This window comes from Rhagoletis pomonella, unplaced genomic scaffold, assembly GCF_013731165.1.
Source record: "Rhagoletis pomonella isolate Grant_MI unplaced genomic scaffold, Rhpom_1.0 Rhpom_scaffold_00002, whole genome shotgun sequence".
Lineage (NCBI taxonomy): Eukaryota > Metazoa > Arthropoda > Insecta > Diptera > Tephritidae > Rhagoletis > Rhagoletis pomonella.
Genome location: NW_023458556.1, coordinates 90,796,545 through 90,817,237, shown reverse-complemented (window position 1 = coordinate 90,817,237; position 20,693 = coordinate 90,796,545). Strand labels below are relative to the sequence as shown.

The window sequence follows — 20,693 nt, the reverse complement described above, 5'->3', positions numbered from 1 at the left end:
TCAAAAAAGTAAAGAAAATTTGTAGCTATTTGGATACAAGCAACCTAATTGTTCAGGATAAGATTGACTTAGGACAATTCTTTACCAGGCTTGAAAGAGAAGCAGGCAATTTAGGACTTGTACAAATACAGTTGTCCTTAGGGGACAAATTGTTTAAAAGAAATTATACTGCAGTAGGCAAATTTATAGAAATGGGTAATAAAGTTCTCAAAAATCTAACAATCTCACTAAACCCAGAGGTTATATATGTGACAAATCCCGGGAAAATTAAAGAAATTCTGCATAAATATCATGACGATCCTATTAGTGGTGGCCACCCAGGAATAAATCGCATGACAGATAAAATCAAGCAGAAATATAGCTGGCCAAATATGAAAAATGACGTAAGAAAATACGTAAAGAACTGCATCCACTGTAAGAAAATAAAACTAATAAGCACATAAAGGAGCCAATGACAATATCGGAGACACCTCCGAAGGCATTCGATATTGTACAAATCGATACAGTCGGACCATTACCGAAGTCGATAAATGGAAACGAATATGCCAGTTACCATTATATGCGATCTAACCAAATACTTGGTAGCGATCCCAGTCCCAAGCAAACACGCAACAACAGTCGCTAAAGCCGTGTTCGAGCATTTCATTTTGATTTATGGACACATGAAAACAATCATGACGGACATGGGCACAGAATACAAAAATAACTTATTCAAAGAATTGTGTAAACTGTTGAAAATTGAGCATAAAACTTCAACACCGTATCATCATCAAACCTTGGGTACTGTAGAACGCAGTCACAGGACATTCAATGAATATATACGTTCATACATATCCAGCGACAAAGATGATTGGGACGAATATCTCAGGTATTTCGCGTATTGTTACAATACGACGCCATCAACCACACATAAATATTGTCCTTTTGAACTTATATTCGCAAAAAATCCACCAAATTACGAATTTCTAAAAGAAAAAAAGATCAGCCCATTGTCCAATCACGAAGCTTACGACAAAGAAGTAAAATATAGACTTCAAATAGCACAGCAAAGAGCTAGGAAATTAGTCCAAGAGGCTAAAGAAAAACAAAAAACAAATTATGACAAAAGTAGCTACAGTAAGGAAATAAACATAGGAGATTTAGTGTTAGTTAGAGAAGAGGCCTCCCATAAGCTAGAAAATAAATATAACGGATACTATAAGGTTGAAAGTATTGATAAGAATAACAATTTTACTTTAATACCACATAGCATAGGAAATACCAATAAAAACAATAAAAATAAAGAAATTATAATTCATAAGAATAGACTTAAAACAGTATAAAACCTTAGTAATAACAAACAAAAAAAACCCAAACAATAAGCACTCCAGTTTACTCATATTAATAAACAGGCACACGAGCCAAAGAAAACAAAATACAACATATCATGTTCGAAAAAAAAGGCAAAGTCAGCACAAAAAAGACACATGTGAAACAAATGTAAACAGATAAAAACCCACACAACAAACTCTTTATGCAATAATTGCAATAAGAGCCGAAAAGCAATTAAAATTTTGTAAACTCAAGCAAACCTTAAGTAGGTCACTAAGTCTTTCTAATAGATATATACAATTGACTGCAATCGTATAACTCTATTCTTAAGGAGGAAGGTGTAGTATTACACTAAATATCGACCGCACACAGCTAAGCCATTATGACCCACGATTGAGAGAATACAAAGGTTGCGCCGATCTCGGACCGCTATTCCTCTCTTAACGAATTTGACAGAATCGTTGTTTGCATGACGTCACACTGGTGCAACTTGTTTACGTTTTCCTTGCAACATTTTTTCTTCTTCTTCCATTCTTGCTCACGTTTTGGCATTTCTCTCTCGCAATTGCACCAGTGTGACGTCACACAAAAGTTATTCTCAAAAATCCTCTCTGATCGGCGCAATCTTGTATTCTATCATTCTTGATTATGACCCAAATAAATTCTAATGAACTCAGCGGGAGTTCAAAGTCATATATATATCTGTTTACATTTGTCATCATTATTACTCAAGCCGTCGCATTGACCAACTCACGTGACTAATCGACAGTGTCGGTTTGTCAACAGTCGAAATAACTATGAAGAAATATGCTGACTTTGCATACTATGTAAATGCTTGTAGTTTATAAGTATTAGTGTAAATTAGTGTAAGAAATTTTGTATAAAAAGAGAATACTTTCAAATAAAAGAATCAATGCTGATTACTCGTAAAAGCTGTCTACACTTCATTTCATGGGCCACCAGCTGATTACACCTCACAGTATACCGTTATACTCACCTCACTTATTCCAATATTTTTATTTTTATTTGAGATTTGGAGCCCAACTGCATTTAAGCCCACATTTTATATATCAGCTTGAAGATAATTAATTGTCTTTATTTTGACATCATTACCTTATGAATCGGTTACGCAGTTTATCAAATACTGATATTTTAAAATATCACAACTATTTAATTGCGGCAAATAACATTTATATAGTTAAAATCAGCGTAAAAAGTACTAACGGTGTGCATTTTTTGTTTTTCTATAGCTGAACGGTTGGTTATCTTGATGTATGCCTACGTGTGAAACACACATGTGGTGTGAGAGTGCTCAGTGAGCTATGGCTGCCAACCACTGCATTAAATCGACAATTGGACAAAAATAATCGATTAATTTAATCAAATGATTAAACGCTGCCATTACTACTCCTAAGATTTTACAGAGTCATTTTCATAAGATTTTTTATTGACAGCTCATTTATTGCCGCGTTTAAAAATGGAGGTGTTTATTCCAGAAAAGGTATATGTAACAAGATTCTAGAGGCTTATTTAATTTTAATGTAATCTTTAGGAGGATATTCTCGATTTCAAGTTAAAAGATGCTCATAGTTCCTTGGATGAACTAGACATAGACGATTTGTACGTTCGATACAAGGTAAAAAATGGCGTGTTAATTTCATACTTTTCGGAAAAATTTAAATATTTATGGAAGCAAGTTTGTTGTAGGATTATTTCGATATTATAGATTCGTACGGAAGCCAGGAGACGCTAAATTTATGTTTCATGCAAAACTATTATAATTAAAATTTTAATGTTGCAGAAACTACAAAAAACGCTTGAATTTCTAGAAGTACAAGAAGAATATATAAAAGATGAACAGCGCAATTTAAAAAAAGAATATCTTCACGCTCAAGAGGAAGTCAAGCGCATTCAATCAGTCCCATTAGTGATTGGCCAATTCCTAGAAGCTGTTGACCAAAACACAGGGATAGTTGGTTCAACAACTGGTTCCAACTATTATGTTCGTATTTTATCTACCATTGACCGCGAATTATTAAAGCCATCGGCGTCGGTGGCATTGCATAAACATAGTAATGCCTTAGTAGACGTGCTCCCTCCAGAAGCCGATAGCTCAATATCGATGCTGCAACCAGATGAAAAGCCCGATGTAAGTTACGCAGATATTGGAGGGATGGATATGCAAAAACAAGAAATTCGTGAAGCTGTCGAATTGCCTTTAACACACTTCGAATTATACAAGCAAATTGGTAAAACATGGGGAATTTTTTGTAATTTGTACAACGATTTTGGGGTGTCGGTGGAGTGAGAGTGGGCGTGACCCCCACGGGACTATAACTCACACTAATGGCGCTTTCGTTTCTACAAAAAATGTTGCCTTCCGTCTTAGTATGTATTTGTGCGCAGAAGGCAAAGAGAAGGTAATTTTTTTAGTAGAAACTAAAACGCCATAAGTAGAATTCTCTTTCTGTTTTTCCGAAGAAGATATTTTTTGTGTCTAATAGCTCAGCTAGGAAATTCGCAAAAAGTACCACATTTTAAACCGAAATTATTAATAAATTAATGCACAGCTTCGGTGCAGCGAGTTTTTTGCAATACGGACAACTATTAAATATATTATTTTTCGCTAACTTTTAATAAACATACATACATTACGGTTATAATAATAACTAGCAGACCCGGCGAACTTTGTCCCGCCCAAAATTAGATTTTTAGTTTAAACATTTAGGTCCAACATTTTCTCCAACAGTCCACGTTTACGATTTCCATTGGCACATTCATCGGCTAAGGTTATGGTTGGTGGTCGTTTGCCGCCTTAAATAACTTAACCAAAGTGTTATGTTCATGAAGAAGTTCCCTGGCGGCAACAATGATCCGGATCTATAGTGAATCTGCCTTAGAAACTATCTTATAGTTGGTGTCAATTTCAAAATGGGTGCGTATCATTGTTCAACAGAAATCCTTTATATGTACAGTGACGAACAAAAATATTGGGACAGTGAGTTCTTCGCAATATATGCAAAGTTTTTTATTCTAATTTATTTTCGATATTTTTTTTATAAAAATATAGTTAATTTTACACCAAAAAACATAAAAATAAAATCTCTAAACTTTGTGCGAAACTCAGGGAAATTCTTTAAATTTGCACACGAATTTGCAACTTTTTATTCAGATTTTTTTAGAAGTATAAGTATGCAGTTTTATAGTCCATTGAATTTCAGTATAACAAAATGCTACTTTAAAGTTGCAAGAAAATCGTGTTGGTTTTTGGCATTTTTTTTTTTGTGGAAGGTGTTGCTAATTTTCTCCATACAAAAAATAATTGTCGAATATACTTTGTATGGAAGAACTTGCCTGAAAACAAACTACCAAAAATCAACGCGATTTTCTAGCGACTTCTAACTTGCACTATATTATACTAAATTTGAATGGGCTATAAAACTGCATACTTAGAATTTTCCTAAAAAATCTGAATTGAATAATGATTTTTCTTGAGTTTTGCACAAAGTTTAGAGATTTTATTATTATGTTTTCTCGTGTGCAATGTACAATATTTTTATAAAAAATTATCGAAAATAAATTGGAATAAAAAACTTTGCATATATTGCGAAAAATTCACTGTACCAATACTTCTGTTCGGCACTGTATGTACATAGACTTATTTCAGATGAAATACCTTAAAAGCTAGTTTCATGTAAACAATTTACATAAGTAAAAAATGATTTTTTTCTGCCAGGTTCCATATTAAATTCAAGTAAAAAAATAAATTTTCATTAAACTGCTTTCATGAAACTGGCTTTTAAGGCATTTCGACAGGTGGTGATTTGAGATTTACCACTGCACAACTCAACCCTGGTGTCTCCGAATGAAGCTTTAACGCATAATAATGTTGGCAAATCAAATCCATTGGGTCAATCGTAACACACGAGAGTTCGATATACTCAATGGTTCAATAGATCGATTTAGTCTGACATCCACGGCACCTTTTCTTACTTGTCGATTTTTGGTAATAACTCGACCTCAGCACCACCACCTCAGCTCTTTTGCAATTGGACTGCCTTTACCGTTTCCGATACATGTTTTGAATATTCGCCAAATCGGATCATAAAAAGATTTTTAGTAATAACTCAACTACAGCGCTAACTGGCGGGTTAAATTGTGAAACTAAACTATCCAAAGACCCACTCAAACACAAACACAAAACTTTGTTAAAATTCCTCCAGCCGTTTAGGATTTCACTCACAAACATGCCCAGAAAAGAATTATATACACATTCAAAGATAAGTAAAAGTCAGTACGTTTGTGCTTTGCCATGCCTTCTTTTCAAAGAGCCCATTTTTCTCCATGAGTGTGGGATTGATTTCATATATCTCCATATGAAGTTCCAGTACTGTACCGTGAACATTTCCAGAGATATGCAGTATGAAATCCGGCTTGTATGGTAGGTGCCACGCCCCCTTTTTCCAATAGCTCCATATTTTCTCCATGACTGCGATTAATTTCATATATCTCCACACCAAGTTCCAGTACTCTGCCAAGAACAATTCTAGAGATATGCAATAAGAAAAATTCGACTTGTATGGGAGATGCCACGCCCGTATAAAGTTCCAGTACTCTACCATGAACATTTCCAGAGATATACAATATGAAAAATTCGGTTGCATATGAGGCGCCACACCCCTTTTCCAATAACTCCAATTTTTCTCCATGAGTATGTGATTGTTTTCATATACAGATGCGTGCAACTAATTAGCAACGAAATTCAAAACGATATTGCTTTCAAATTATGTTTATTTATTTTTAATAATTTTCATTTAAAATATAATTCAATCTATATCAGAAACCACAATAACAAAAGTTGCAAAGCTTGCACAAATTGCAAAAAAAAATAATCAAACTTCAAAAAATTGTCATCAAAATTTCAAAATTTTTAATTAGACTATTTAGAAAATTTTCGGGTATGCAGTTTTGTAGCTCATTCAATTTTAGTATAATAAAGTGCAAGTTTCAAGTCGCTAAACATTACCGTTGATTTTTTAGAATATATACATATAACACATGATCAAAATCTTTTTTTACATGGAAAAAAATCCGCAACACCCTCGACAAAAAAAAATTCTAAAAATCAACGGTAATTTTTAGCGACTTGAAGCTTCCACTTTATTAAACTAGAATTGAATGGGCTACAAAACTGCATACCCCAACATTTTCTATATATTCTAATTAACAATTTTTTTAAGTTTGATTAATTTTTTTGCAATTTGTGCAAGCTTTCCAACTTTTGTTATTGTGGTTTCTGTTATAGATTGAATTATATTTTAAATGAAAATTATTAAAAATAAATAAATAAACATAATTTGCAAGCAATATCGTTTTGAATTTCGTTGCTAATTAGTTGCACGCATCTGTATTTTCGTACCAAGTTCAAAAATTTTACCATGAACGCTTCCAAAAATATGCAGTATGAAATATTCTGGTTGTATAAGAGGTACCGCGCCCTCTTTTTCAATAGCTCCAATTTTTCTGCAAGCATATGCGATTGTTCTTATATATCTCCACATCAAGATCCAGTACTTTACCATGAACATTTCCAGAGATATGCAGTATGAAAAATTCGGTTTGTATGGGAGGTTCCACGCCCCTTTTGTGTATCGAGATTTTTGTTAGCCTATAACCATCCTTTGAACGTCTGCAGCAGGTGTCTGGAATTTCGAAAAAATCGGTTCAGCCGTTCTCGAGCTTTGCGATATACATAGAATCTATGACCCCTATTAAGGCCCTTATTATGAGCTGCATTCGATTTTCGATCTTCGCTGGCTATCGAAGATCGAAGATCGAAAGTGAAATTCGTATTATGCGCTATGCAAGCGTGTCGAAATTTTCGTTGAGTATCGAATTTTCTGTCGAACAGAATTTTGATTTCGATGGTGTAGCGAAGTGTTAGAAAATTGTGAAAAATTTATGATTTTGTATATGTTTTCTTACATTTTGGCGGCTAGACACTAATTTTAAACAATTTTTATTAATTTCATGCAGTTCTAACATCGTGAATACTAAACACAAGCTCGAAAGGCTGGTTTTACTTGGGAAAGAAAATCCCAATACTCTGTTGGCACGATCTCTGAGAACAAAATCGTAGCGCTGTTGATAGTTTTAAAATATTTTAAATAGATTTGGCTCACAAACGCCTCTTTAGATGGTCGGAATTTTTTAATGAATCTGTAGACAAATTTCTTAAATATATTTTATATCAAAATATATTCGAAAGACTAATAAACTTAAACTCTCTTAAACATTTGCTACTCCTGGCCAGTTTACTAAGCTCTCATCCTCTGACGAATCGTTGAACCAGAACTCGTTGTACTCATTTTACCACGTTTTTATAAACTTGCTTTCTTTTTTACTTCATTTTAATTAGAACAAATTTACATAAATATGTATAAGCACACTATTTAGTTTGCTCGATTTGTAAACAAAGCTTCTCAGCGGTGAAAAATATACTATTGTGAACAACCTAAACGAGCGAAATTCACAATAGCGCAATTCTTCATCGAATGAGCGCCATAATACCAAATGAAAATTCGTTCGCTCAGCACTTTCGACCACAGTCGAAAATCGAATGCAACTCATAATAGGGGCCTAAGAGTTACATTCGATCATCGACTGTGGTCGAAAGTGCTGATCGAACGAATTTTCATTTGATATTATGGCGCTCATTCGATGAAGAATAGCGCTATTGTGAACTTCGCTCGTTTATGTTGTTCACAATAGTATATTTTTCACCGCTGAGAAGCTTTGTTTACAAATCGAGCAAACTAAATAGTGTGCTTATACATATTTATGTAAATTTGTGCAAATTAAAATGAAATAAAAAAGAAAGCAAGTTTATAAAAACGTGGTAAAAATTAGTACAACGAAGTTCTGGGGTTCAACGATTCGTCAGAGGATGAGAGTTTAGTGAACTGACCAGGAGTAGTAAATGTTTAAGAGAGTCTACAGATTTACTAAAAACTTCCGACTGTCTAAAGAGGCGTTTGTGAGCCAAATCTATTTAAAATATTTTAAAACTATCCACAGCTCTATGATTTGTTCTCAGAGATCGTGCCAACTGAGTATTGGGATTTTCTTTCACAAGTAAAAGCAGCCTTTCGAGCTTGTGTTTTGTATTCACGACGTTAAAACTGCATGAAATTGATAAACAATTTTTTAAAACTAGTGTCTACCCGTCATCTTCGATAACCAGCGAAGATCAAAAATCGAATGCAACTCATAATAAGGGCCTATGTCATAGATGGATAAGAGTTGCTGCTTTTAATATTGCGCTCACTTAGTACGTACAAAAAAACATAGCAGCAGAGTTTTTATGCGTAATTATATACATACAATATGTATGTACATAAATATTAATATACAAATCGTCGCCTGGGTAAAAGATTGTTGGAAGCGCTATTTTGACGATTTTTAGTTCTAGATGCAGTTATATATTTTGAAATAAGGTATTTCGACTGGTGTTATCGGTTTTTAGATATCTCCTTTAGTTTCCGAGATATTGACTACAACTTTTTCGATAATTTAGTAAAAATTTAGCTGGTGATGCAGTCATATTAAACTAATCAATATCTTCCATTTCTCAATTTTTGGATATCTCCTTTAGTTTCCGAGATATTGATTAAAAAGTGTCGTTAATTTGGTAGAAATTTTGATCACATTTTGTCGTATTTCATACAAAGTGGTTGCCAAATTGTGGACAAATGACGCTTACGACAAAATTTTACTAAAGAAAATCCTTCATAAACTCAAAATTAATTAACAATAAACATTGAAAATTAAATAATTTAAGAATTTTGTGAACTAGTAACATTTTCAGAGACTTTGGCGAAAATCGATTTCCCACAGCCTGCCGAAATTAACATACGACAATCTTTTACCCAGGCGACGAAATATAAGTGCTAACAGCAATGTTAATTGCTCCTTGTACATACATACACTGCCGGAACAAATTATAGGCACAGCAAATTTCAATATATGCAACAATGTTCATTCTAATATTTTTCCGCTAATTTTGTATAAAAATATGGTTCATTCTACAACAAAAAACATAAAAATATAATTCCCAAACAAATGTGAAAAGTTTGCCGTGCCAATCCTTTTTCCGGTAGTGTATGTAATTGCGCACATTATTTATCGATGAACTGTACATACATATATATATATATTTTTTTTTTTTAACACAAGAATAAACATTAACGTTAACATTAGCACGTAAAGTGCCGAACAGAAGTATTGGCACAGTGCATTTTTCGCAATATATGCAAAGTTTTTTATTCTAATGTATTTTCGATAACTTTTCATAAAAATATTGTTTACTCTACACCAGAAAACATAATAATAAAATCTCTAAACTTTGTGAAAGAGTCAGGAAAATTCATTAAATTTGCATCCTAATTTGCAACTTTTTATTCAGATTTTTTAGAAAACTTCTAAATATGCAGTTTTATAGCCCATTCAAACTTAGTATAACAAAGTGCAAGTTTGAAGTCGCTAGAAAATCGCGTTGATTTTTGGAAATTTTTTTCACGCAAGTTCTTCCATACAAAGTATATTCGACAATTATTTTTTGTACGGAGAAAATGAGCAACACCTTCCACTAAAAAAATTGCCAAAAATCAACGCGATTTTCTAGCAACTTTAAACGTGCACTTTGTTATACTAAATTTGAATGGGCTATAAAACTGCATACTTAAATCTGAATAAAAAGTTGCAAATTAGTGTGCAAATTTAATGAATTTTCCTGAGTTTTGCACAAAGTTTCGAGATTTTATTATTATGTTTTTTGGTGTAGAATGAACAATATTTTTACAAAAAATGATTGAAAATAAAGTAGAATAAAAAACTTTGCATATGTTGCGAAAAATTCACTGTGCCAATACTTCTGTTCGGCACTTTATGTATATGTTACATAGCCCTTGCTTCGCGCTGTATTCCGTACAAATTAACAGCAGAGTGATCTCTTATTTGTGATTTGCTGGTGAGCAGTGCTGTTATGTGGGAAAGTATGTTAGATTCTATAGGATTTTTAAAGTCTTGCAGTTCCATTATTAAGAAGTATTTAAAAGTTTTTTTTTTGTCTAAGACAATGAGAAGCCCATCCCGAACCTATAACTAAAATTTAAAAAAAATCGGTACAGCCGATCTCGAGCTTTGCGAACAGAAAAAAAAGCTTTCAGAATATATAGCATTTTCAGTTTAAATGAAACCATTTTCAAATTAAGTGAAACCTTTTTCAAATTAAATGAAACCCTTTTTAGCTTAAGCGAAACCATTTTCAAATTAGATGAAACCTTTTTCAGATAAAGCGAAACCTTTTTCTAATTAATTGAAACCTTTTTCAGATTCAATGAAACTTTATTCAAATGAAATGAAACTTTTTTCAAATTAAATGAAACATTCTTAAAAGGAAGTTTCTTTTAATTTGAATAAAGTTTCATTGTTTCTGAAAAAGGTTTCATTTAGTTTGAAAAAGGTTTCGCTTTATCTGAAAAAAGTTTCATTTACAGGTCTATTCTGCGCTGGTAATAAAAAGTTTGTAACCGGTAAATAAAGTTCCTGTCAATTTTTAAACCCTTTTCGCATTCTGTATACTCTTGTAACCGGTAAATTTTGTTACCATCTTATAAGCTGGTAACAAATTATTGCCCCGTGAAATATGCAATGTCAGGATTTGCACAATTCTTCATAGCTGAATTGCTGAATATTTTAACTGCATTACCAACGTACCTAGAGTCGCGGTGACAAGAGCTGGTAAAATTGTTTGGTAATATAATTTTCCGGTTACAAAATCTTCGGTAACGTGCAGAATAGACCTGTTAATTTGAAAATGGTTTCGCTTGACCTCAAAAAGGTTTCATTTAATTTGAAAAAGGTTTCGCTTTGTTTGAAAATGGTTTCATTTAATTTGAAAAAAGTTTCATTTAAACTGAAAATGCTATATATTAGTATAGATATATTGGCGCTTACACATGTGTTAGTGTTTGGCCGAGCTTCTCCTCCGGTTTGTGGCGTGCGCCTTGATGTCACTCAAAGGCGAGTGTTGGCACTAATCGATTGATTTTTTAATCAATTAGTTAATTTGATTAAATTCAATCGAATTACAGTTAATCATGATTGAATTTAATCTGATTAAACAGTTAACCGCAATCGTGATTAAAAAAATTATTTTTTAATCATTAACCCTTAATTTGATTAAGTAGGTTTGGTGATTAATTAATTTATGCTGGAATTGTCTTTTACACACAAGGCCAGTTAATCGGGTATGGCTAGGTGGGTTTCCCTCATCAATTTAAGCAATTTGGTGTGCATTTTGGTTGTGATCTATTACCAACAGACGTTATGCAAACTAGGTTTTAATATCTCTCTGCACATGTGCGATGGGTTGTAAAACTTCTCAGTGTATGTTATACAAATTGTAATTATTATTTGTTTATATGTGACCTGGTCTACGAAAAGGGAGCTTACGTGCGAAAACTAGTTTTCTGTGAAAAAGCTGTTAAAAGTAAGCAACTCGTTTCGTTTACTCGTTTTTACTCTTCTTTCTCTACATTTTTAGTACACTTCTAAGAAAGTTAGGATTTTCTGCTTTTCACCACGTGAAAAAGCATCTCATCTTCCATCCGAATCAACCAAAAAGTGAAAATTGATTTTTTGACACCTAAGCCCCCTTTCCGTAGACCAGGTCACATATAAAGGGTGAACCCACCAAAACTGCGACACTTAGAAATTACTACCAGAAACAAACTAGAAGGCTTTAAAATTATTTTTTTTTTGTCTTATATAACTTGGAAGTTTAGATGTTATGAAAATGTTAAAATATTAGATATTATTTGCTCCATATGCAAGTGATCGGTATTTTCATCGCACACGCGCCATCATGTTTTGCACGACTGCATCATCGACATTACGCGATGCGCACAACTACTTTGTTTTGCACTCTTCAATAATTTTCACTCTTTCACCTGTTTTCTTCAAGATTCCTTTGACAATTGACCAATATTCCCCAATAGGACGTGGCTCTGGGCTATTGGGTGGATTGCAGTCGTGAGGTACAAAATTGATGTTATTTGCATTATACCACGGCAATGTGTCCTTGGCATAGTGGCAGGTTGCCATGTCCGCCTAGAACGATGGCCTACTCCTTATCTGTTGATAAATGACAGAAGACGCCTTTTGAGGCACTCATCCCGATAAACTTGATCATTCATTGTCCCGGATGGGAAAAAAGGGCTGCTCTTACGGCCGCAGGAACAAATAGCTTGCCAAACCATGTGGTTTTTGGAAATTTGGGCTTCATTTTCAGCTTACAACTTACAGGGACATCTTGACGACTTGCAGCAGTATAAAAATCTTGACCTGCAATATATTTTGAATTTTTATAGCAGTAGGTTTCGCAGTCCATAACAATGCAGTTGTATTTTTTAATTTAGAATTCATACAACTTCCGAATGCGGGATTTCGCTGTAACATTCTACTTTGCGCCTCGGTCTGGCGCTGTTTGGGCTGTAGAACATCTCAATGAGCTCTCCGCTGTACCTTTTGTACGAAAAACTGCGATCTCCGTACGGATTTTGCAACATAACGCGACAAAATCTTCGGATCTCGCGAAAACGCACTGAGGACCTTCCGAGCACTGTTTTTATCACTTTGACCATGCTAACCCCCGCTCCCTGGTTTTCTCGTAACTGTCAGGCCTGATTTGTAGCGATTAAAACCCTGGAAACTGTCGAATAATGCACTCTTTAATTTTTTAGCAATTTTACGTGTACTTAAGGCCGGATCATTTATAAACTCGTGCAAAATGGTTTGTCTCGTTTCTAGCTCGGTTGCCATTTTTAACTCAACAAGGAATCAAATTCAAATGAAATTTCTTCTACGTTCAACTAAGGTCATGGTCAACTTATGGTATTTGAATTTCAAAATATTGAATTCGTTTTGGGTAAGTTATAAGCTTCCCAAAGTGTCGCAGTTTTGGTGTGTTCACCCTTTAAGTATTATGTGTTTTTTATAAGCGTCACACACAAAAGAATAACCGTAAATGGTGTTTGATTCAAAATGCGGACAAGCTACATAGACCATTTAAATAGTTTTTTTTTTAATCGAATTAACGATTGATGATTAAAATTAATTAATCTTAATCACAACCAACGATTAACTCTTAAATAATTTTAATCATTAATTATACAGATGATTACGTTTAATTAATTTTAATCGTTAATCGTGATTAACATTTTAATCGTTAAGTTTTAATCGTTAATCAGATTAACATTTTGCCAACACTGCCTACAGTTTTACGCCGACTCCGAACAGGGATTGTATTTTTATGATGTATTGCGGTTATACATAATATTTAATTTTTCAAAAAAAACCTCAAAAATCAGAGTTCCAAACCTTTGCAAAATTTAAGAAATTCCTCAAATTTTCATTAAAATATTGCACTTTTAAATTAGACTTTAGAAACAAATCTATTATGCAGCTTTTAGCCCAATCAATTTTAGTAAAATGAATTGCAAGTCTGAGCTAGCTGGGACTAACCATTGATTTTTGTCAAATTTTTTGTTGAAAGTGTCGCTAATTTACTCAATATTAAATAATTTTCAATAATTTTTTTATATGGAGAAAATGAATTGAATGGACTAAACCCTGCATATTGAACTTTTTTCTAAAGAGCAAATTTTAATGAAAACTTGCAGAATTTTCTTTAAGTTTGCACAAGGTTAGGAACCCTTTTTTTAGGCTTTTGTTGTAGAATTAAGCATATTATTATAAAAAACTAGCGAAAAATTTAAATATTTAAAAAACAGTTGCCCGTATTGCAAAAAACTCTGTACCTAAACTTCATTGATTAGACTGTAGTAATTTTTTATTAAATAAAGCGTAGACTCTTGTCTAACAGTGTGTAAAAGTTTTTTGATTCCGATCACGCATTTGGGCACAGCAACCAAAAATCGTTGTACAAATAACTAAACCATACCAAAAACATCTTCAATAGAAAAATATATTATTATCTTATATGTATATTTAAATATATTTATTTAAGTACATATGACTTTATAGGTATTGATCCCCCGCGCGGGGTGTTGATGTACGGACCACCCGGTTGTGGAAAAACTATGTTAGCTAAGGCAGTAGCCCATCATACAACCGCTTCTTTCATTCGCGTTGTGGGTTCTGAGTTTGTTCAAAAATACCTCGGTGAAGGACCCCGCATGGTACGCGATGTTTTTCGTTTAGCAAAGGAAAACGCTCCAGCTATAATATTTATTGATGAAATTGATGCAATCGCAACGAAACGATTTGATGCTCAGACAGGGGCCGATAGGGAGGTGCAGCGTATCCTATTGGAGCTTCTGAATCAAATGGACGGGTTCGATCAAACGACGAATGTAAAAGTCATTATGGCAACAAATCGGGCCGACACATTGGATCCTGCACTCTTACGACCTGGTCGGCTTGACAGAAAAATTGAGTTTCCTCTTCCAGATAGAAGGCAAAAGAGGTTAATATTTTCCACAATTACATCAAAAATGAATTTAAGCGAAGATGTGGACCTGGAAGATTTTGTCGCGAGACCCGACAAGATCTCTGGAGCAGATATTAATGCTATTTGTCAAGAGGCGGGTATGCATGCTGTCAGAGAGAACCGATATATTGTTTTAGGTAAGGACTTCGAAAAAGGTTATAAAAATAATATTAAAAAAGATGAGCAGGAACATGAGTTTTATAAATAAGAATTTCAAGGTTTATGGTTTATGCTTATAAAGATTAAATAACTATTGTCATAACAACTCGAAATGAAGATATTTTATTTAAAGTTAAATAAAGGATAAATTTTTACTTGTAAGAAGCAGAGGTGATTAAAGTAAAGTAGAAATTAAAAACAAATTATAAATACATATTACAATCGGTATAAGGTAAGAATCCGAACGTTGCAAAAACTAAAAAAATAAGTATGGACGTCGATAGATGTTTTTGAGACAAGTATTACGGTATAATTTTTTTGGAGCGGAATTGACAACTACGGCAGTTACGAAAGGTCTAAAGGTCAAATGCAGCGGTTTTTTCAAATCCAGACATCTCCAAAACCATCGCACGGATTCTTAAAACTTTGATGTCATTCAATACGAAATATGAGTCGCTTTAATTAGAAAGAACCAGGTTGACCGAGCTTTGCTCGAAGTGCATACATACACTTTTGAAAGTTTCAAGGTTTGGGTTTGAAGTACTGGTCATTTAGGTAGCTTAAAAAATTGTATTTTGGAAATAAATTAAAAATATTGACTTTTGATACACTTGTGATCAGCTAATTAAGCCAGCAACATTTTGATAAATTTTGGCTGTTTTGCTTTCGCTTATTTAATGTTTATTATTTTTCCATATAAGTTTAGCTCATTATATAACAAACACCATATAAATCCAGATTTCAAACTTTGTGCAAAAATTATGAAAAATTGCAAAGTTTCAGCTAAATTTTCAACTTTTTATTAAGATTTTTTAGAATTTTTTTGAGTATGCAGTTTAATAACCCATTAAATTTTAGGGCAATAATGTGCAAGTTTTAAGTTGCTAAAAAATCTCGTTGAGTTTTAATATTTTTTTTTCTGACTGCATTACAAATTTTTTTCCATACAAAATAAATTCGACAATTTTGAAAATCTAGCTGAAATTTTGCAGAATTTTCTTAATTTTTTCAAGAAGTTTGAAATCTGGATTTATATGGTGTTTGTTATATAATGAGCTAGACTTTTATGGAAAAATAATATACATTAAATAAACGAAAGCAAAATAGCCAAAATTTATCAAAATGTTGCTGGCTTAATTAGCTGATCACAAGTGTATCTTATGAAGTAAGTTTTTTACATTAAAGATTAGGTGGCAACCCTATTTAGAAATACGCTGGGATGAATATTGCATATCTTGAGCCGATTCTGAACAGAGACTCCCTGGGAGTTTTCTCTCTTTTCCCTTTCCTCCTATCATGAATAAAAATTCCCTGAGGATTTTTTATATTAAATGGTGGAGTTGAGCTGTCAAAAAAGTGTCAGAGCTTTTTCGAAGCTCTAATTTCCACCCAAATTTTCGGGGAAAATTCTACTCCCTAGGAGTTAATTATTGCAGGATTTCTTTCCCGGCAGAAACAAGTTCCCGGAGAACAAACTCCCCGAGAATATTAAGAATTGGGCTGTGTATACATTGGGCTGGGTCGATTTGGTATGGGGGAAAATAAGAGGCATTTTCTGGTGTTATAACACTGTGGAACAAATTCAGGTTAGCAAAAGTTAGGCCGATTCTGAGAGTGAGGGGTGAAAATAGAGGCTAAATTAGAAGACCCGGATCACGGCGTTTGTTTATGTTAGTTCGAATTTTTTTTGAATCGACCTTCGAACTTTGCAGTCAAATGCCGATTTTCAGCATATTGTTTATATGGTTTTTTGGCTATAACTCGTCGACTAATTGATATTTTTTCAATCTGTTAAAGCCAAATTATTGCTACAGACCTGTGCAACAATTAAAATTAAAAAATTGATTTAGAAAATTTTTGTAGTGCTTATGAAGCAAAATGTTGGAAAATTTTTTTTTCATGCTTTTTGAACATATTTTCCACAAAACTAAGTCTTTTTTGCTTTCTGTTTGATCTATAATATGCTTCTCAGTTTCTTCAATAAATTTCATTTGAAAAGAAAACAATCATAATACAAAACTTGCGTTTTCCAGCTTAATATTAATTTACTTCTCATTTCTTATGTACCAATTTTTTCAGTGTTGGTTTTGAAGAAACATTGAAAAAGAAATTATAAAAACATGGAAAAAAATATAATTTTGAAATGTTAGTTATGAAAAGTTTTAAGTAAAAAAATTAAATAAATTAAATTAATAATTTGGCCAGTTGCCGTTTAGCAGGGGGCTGTGGATCAACATCACTGCTCTCTCCAATATCTTGGTCATCGTCATCATCATGAGAAAGGTCGATAATTTCGTTCAACAGATATTGTGGAATTTCATCTTTGTCTTCCCCTTCTTCCTCTTTTTCCTCGTCTTCCTCTTCTTCAAAGGTGTTTTTATACCACCAACAAATTTCAGCGAGTATTGCATCTGGAGATTTCTTTCCTCTGTACCTGAAACGAAAATAGTTTTCAATCGTTAACATGTTTAAATTGTGCACTCTGACAAAGATATTAGAAAAATCTAGGAATTCCAAATACGCACACTCTATAGTTACCTTATTTCAAATGGAAGCGCAGTTTGGTGATAACGTTCGCTTTGCTCATCAGATTCAGTTGGCAACTGTTGAGCGAGTTGATGAAGATGCTGATGCAAGAGATGAATTTTGTACGACATATTAACCCCAATTTCATCGAAAGCTGCCAACATGTTTGCAACAGATTGCCTGTAGTTGTCTTTGCGTTCTTTACCCAAAAGTCCTTTAATGACTGCTTTCAATGCGAGCCATGCATTTAATTCTCGGTCTGTCAGAACTTGGTCAAAATCTTGACGACTCATTAGTTTCCGTATGTCGGAACCATTAACAACCCCTTCCTGAATTTTGGCGTTACTTAGTCTTGGGAAAATGTCTTTTAAGCGGTTGAATACTGCTGGAAGGGGAAGACAAAGATGAAATTCCAGAATATCTGTTGGACGAAATTATCGACCTTTCTGATGATGATGACGATGACCAAGATATTAGAGAGAGCAGTGATGTTGATCCACAGCCGCCTGCTAAACGGCAACTGGCCAAATCATTAATTTAATTTATTTAATTTTTTTACTTAAAACTTTTCATAACTAACACTTCAAAATTATATTTTTTTCCATATTTTTATAATTTCTTTTTCAATGTTTCTTCAAAACCAACACTGAAAAAATTGGTACGTAAGAAATGAGAAGTAAATTAATATTAAGCTGGAAAACGCAAGTTTTGTATTATGATTGTTTTCTTTTCAAATGAAATTTATTGAAGAAACTGAGAAGCATATTATAGATCAAACAGAAAGCAAAAAAAGACTTAGTTTTGTGGAAAATATGTTCAAAAAGCATGAAAAAAAAATGTCCAACATTTTGCCTCATAAGCACTACAAAAATTTTCTAAATCAATTTTTTTTTTTTAATTTTAATTGTTGCACAGGTCTGTAGCAATAATTTGGCTTTAACAGATTGAAAAAATATTAATTAGTCGACGAGTTATAGCCAAAAAACCATATAAACAATATGCTGAAAATCGGCATTTGACTGCAAAGTTCGAAGGTCGATAAAAAAAAATTCGAACTAACATAAACAAACGTCGCGATACGCGTCTTCTAATTTAGCCTCTATTTTCACCCCTCACTCTCAGAATCGACCTAACTTTGTTCCACAGTGTAATAGCAAAGAACGTAGATAACAAGAAGGGACAACTCGTTATAATTGTAGCGAAAGTGCGCAACAGGGGCGTGCCTTCTCTTTTGCCCTAGTGCATTTTTTGATTGGATGAACAGAGAAGGCACGCCCCTGTTGCGCACTTTCGCCACAATTATAACGAGTTGCCCCTTCTTGTTATCTACGTTCTTTGCTATTACACTGTGGAACAAAGTTAGGTCGATTCTGAGAGTGAGGGGTGAAAATAGAGGCTAAATTAGTTTGTTACACAGTTACTTTGGTAATAGTAATGGGTGCGTTCAGAAATGCATCAAGCCAAAGCATCAGTCTCTGTTATTTCTAAACTATAATTGATGGAAATGTCAAATATGCGCAACCACGGATAAAAGCCGAATTTGAACTTTGTTGCGTAAATAAGACATTTCCATCAGTAATAGTTTAGAAATAAAAGATACTGACGCTTTGGCTTGATGCATTTCTGAACGCACCCAATATTATGTTGTCTTAGGTCTAAGCCAATTGTTATTGACCACGAAAGATTAATTTAAAACTTATCTTTAGCCCGCGCAATTGATTCACAAGTGTATGTATTTTGAAAATGAAACTTTGGCTGGTAATATATATGGAATGCTTTAATTGTTATAAACAGGACAATATATCAAATTAAAGGTTATTAATGGCCCTATTATGCATGGCGACTGATAGCCGATAGGCAACCATATACTAAAATGCGCATTACGTATGGCAACTGGCTACTGACTGTCAGCTACTGAATCTAGTAGTGGATGTTTCTCTTTCCCGCTTATCTTATTACATTAAACGAGGAATTCTTGAATATAAATAATCACCCGCATTGCGCAAGTCGTAAATTAGGCTAAATTGTACGACCCGACAACATTGGCATTGTCTAGTGTCGTGCTGAAAACGACGAAAATCGTCGAAAACTACGCAGTGCTGCCAAGTTTTTCCGTTTTAATACACTAGTCGAGTGTAAACTTTAGGCAATGAAGTGAAATTTTCGATACGATTCGACTCTCGAAAAACGACTTACATTCGACACGACTCTTGCAATGAGGGTGATATATGTATATCCACATGGTTCTCGGCAACGGCTCTAACGATTTTGATTAAATTTTATATTCAGATAATGTTTTGCATTTTAAGGTTATCTAAATAAGCATTATATCCGAGAGGACTCGTATAAGGTTGCCACCTATTCGAAATTAGTTGCAAATTAATTAAAACATAATATGAGTATCAAGTGGAAGATATTTTAAGCATCCCTAATCCAAAAATATTTTTGATAGCGTTGCCACCTGTTTTGAATCGCATATTTGCTAATTTCTTTTTATCTAGAAAATAAAGTTACAATATTACTACTCATGGGTAAAAGGTCACGGATCTTAAACAATGCTTTCCCCACATACTAAGTTTTATCCCTTAGAATATTACTTTGATAATTTTTTATATGGAAAAAATGTGCGACACCTTCAACAAACAAATTTCCCAAAAATCAATGGTAAGTCCTAGCTTCCTCATACTTGTACTTATTATACTAAAATTAAATGGGCTAAAAAACTGCATACTCAACTTTTTTCTAGAGAGCTTTAATAACAAGTGCAATATTTGAATGAAATTTTGCGGAATTTTCTTTAATTTTGCACAAGGTTTGGAACTCTGATTTTTGGGGTTTTTGTTGTAGAATTATCCATATATTTTTATAAAAAATTAGCGAAAAAATTCGCTGTACCTAAACTTTATTGACTGACTGTGTCTTCATATCAGGGTTGTTGCGAATATTCGCATTCGCAACCGCGGATCTTCCGCATTAGTTTTAACATTCGCATTCGCAATAATCAATGCGCATCTTTTGCGAATGCGAATATTGAAGGAACCGAAAATAACAGTTTTTTTACCAGTTAAACTTTTATTATTAATTAATCCCAACGGCTTTTTACCCTCCATTCCCGCCCAACCGA

At 33.5% G+C, this 20,693-nt stretch overlaps 1 protein-coding gene across 1 annotated transcript; it reads left to right on the top strand.

Moving 5' to 3' along the window:
* The first annotated feature begins 2,702 nt into the window (after positions 1-2,702).
* Positions 2,703-15,156, top strand: LOC118734167 (26S proteasome regulatory subunit 6B). The gene is made up of 4 exons (XM_036463884.1): positions 2,703-2,812; positions 2,864-2,947; positions 3,113-3,560; positions 14,419-15,156. Exons 1-4 carry the CDS (start codon positions 2,789-2,791, stop codon positions 15,090-15,092), a joined length of 1,230 nt encoding a protein of 409 aa, XP_036319777.1. The 5' UTR covers positions 2,703-2,788; the 3' UTR covers positions 15,093-15,156.
* Positions 15,157-20,693: the final 5,537 nt, after the last annotated feature.

Excerpts from the sequence above, each read along its gene's own strand:
- LOC118734167 (XM_036463884.1), top strand. The coding sequence starts at position 2,789 with ATGGAGGTGTTTATTCCAGAAAAG. Across the intron at positions 2,813-2,863 it reads AGGTGTTTATTCCAGAAAAG|GAGGATATTCTCGATTTCAA; the intron begins GTATATGTAACA and ends TGTAATCTTTAG. Across the intron at positions 3,561-14,418 it reads CGAATTATACAAGCAAATTG|GTATTGATCCCCCGCGCGGG; the intron begins GTAAAACATGGG and ends ATGACTTTATAG.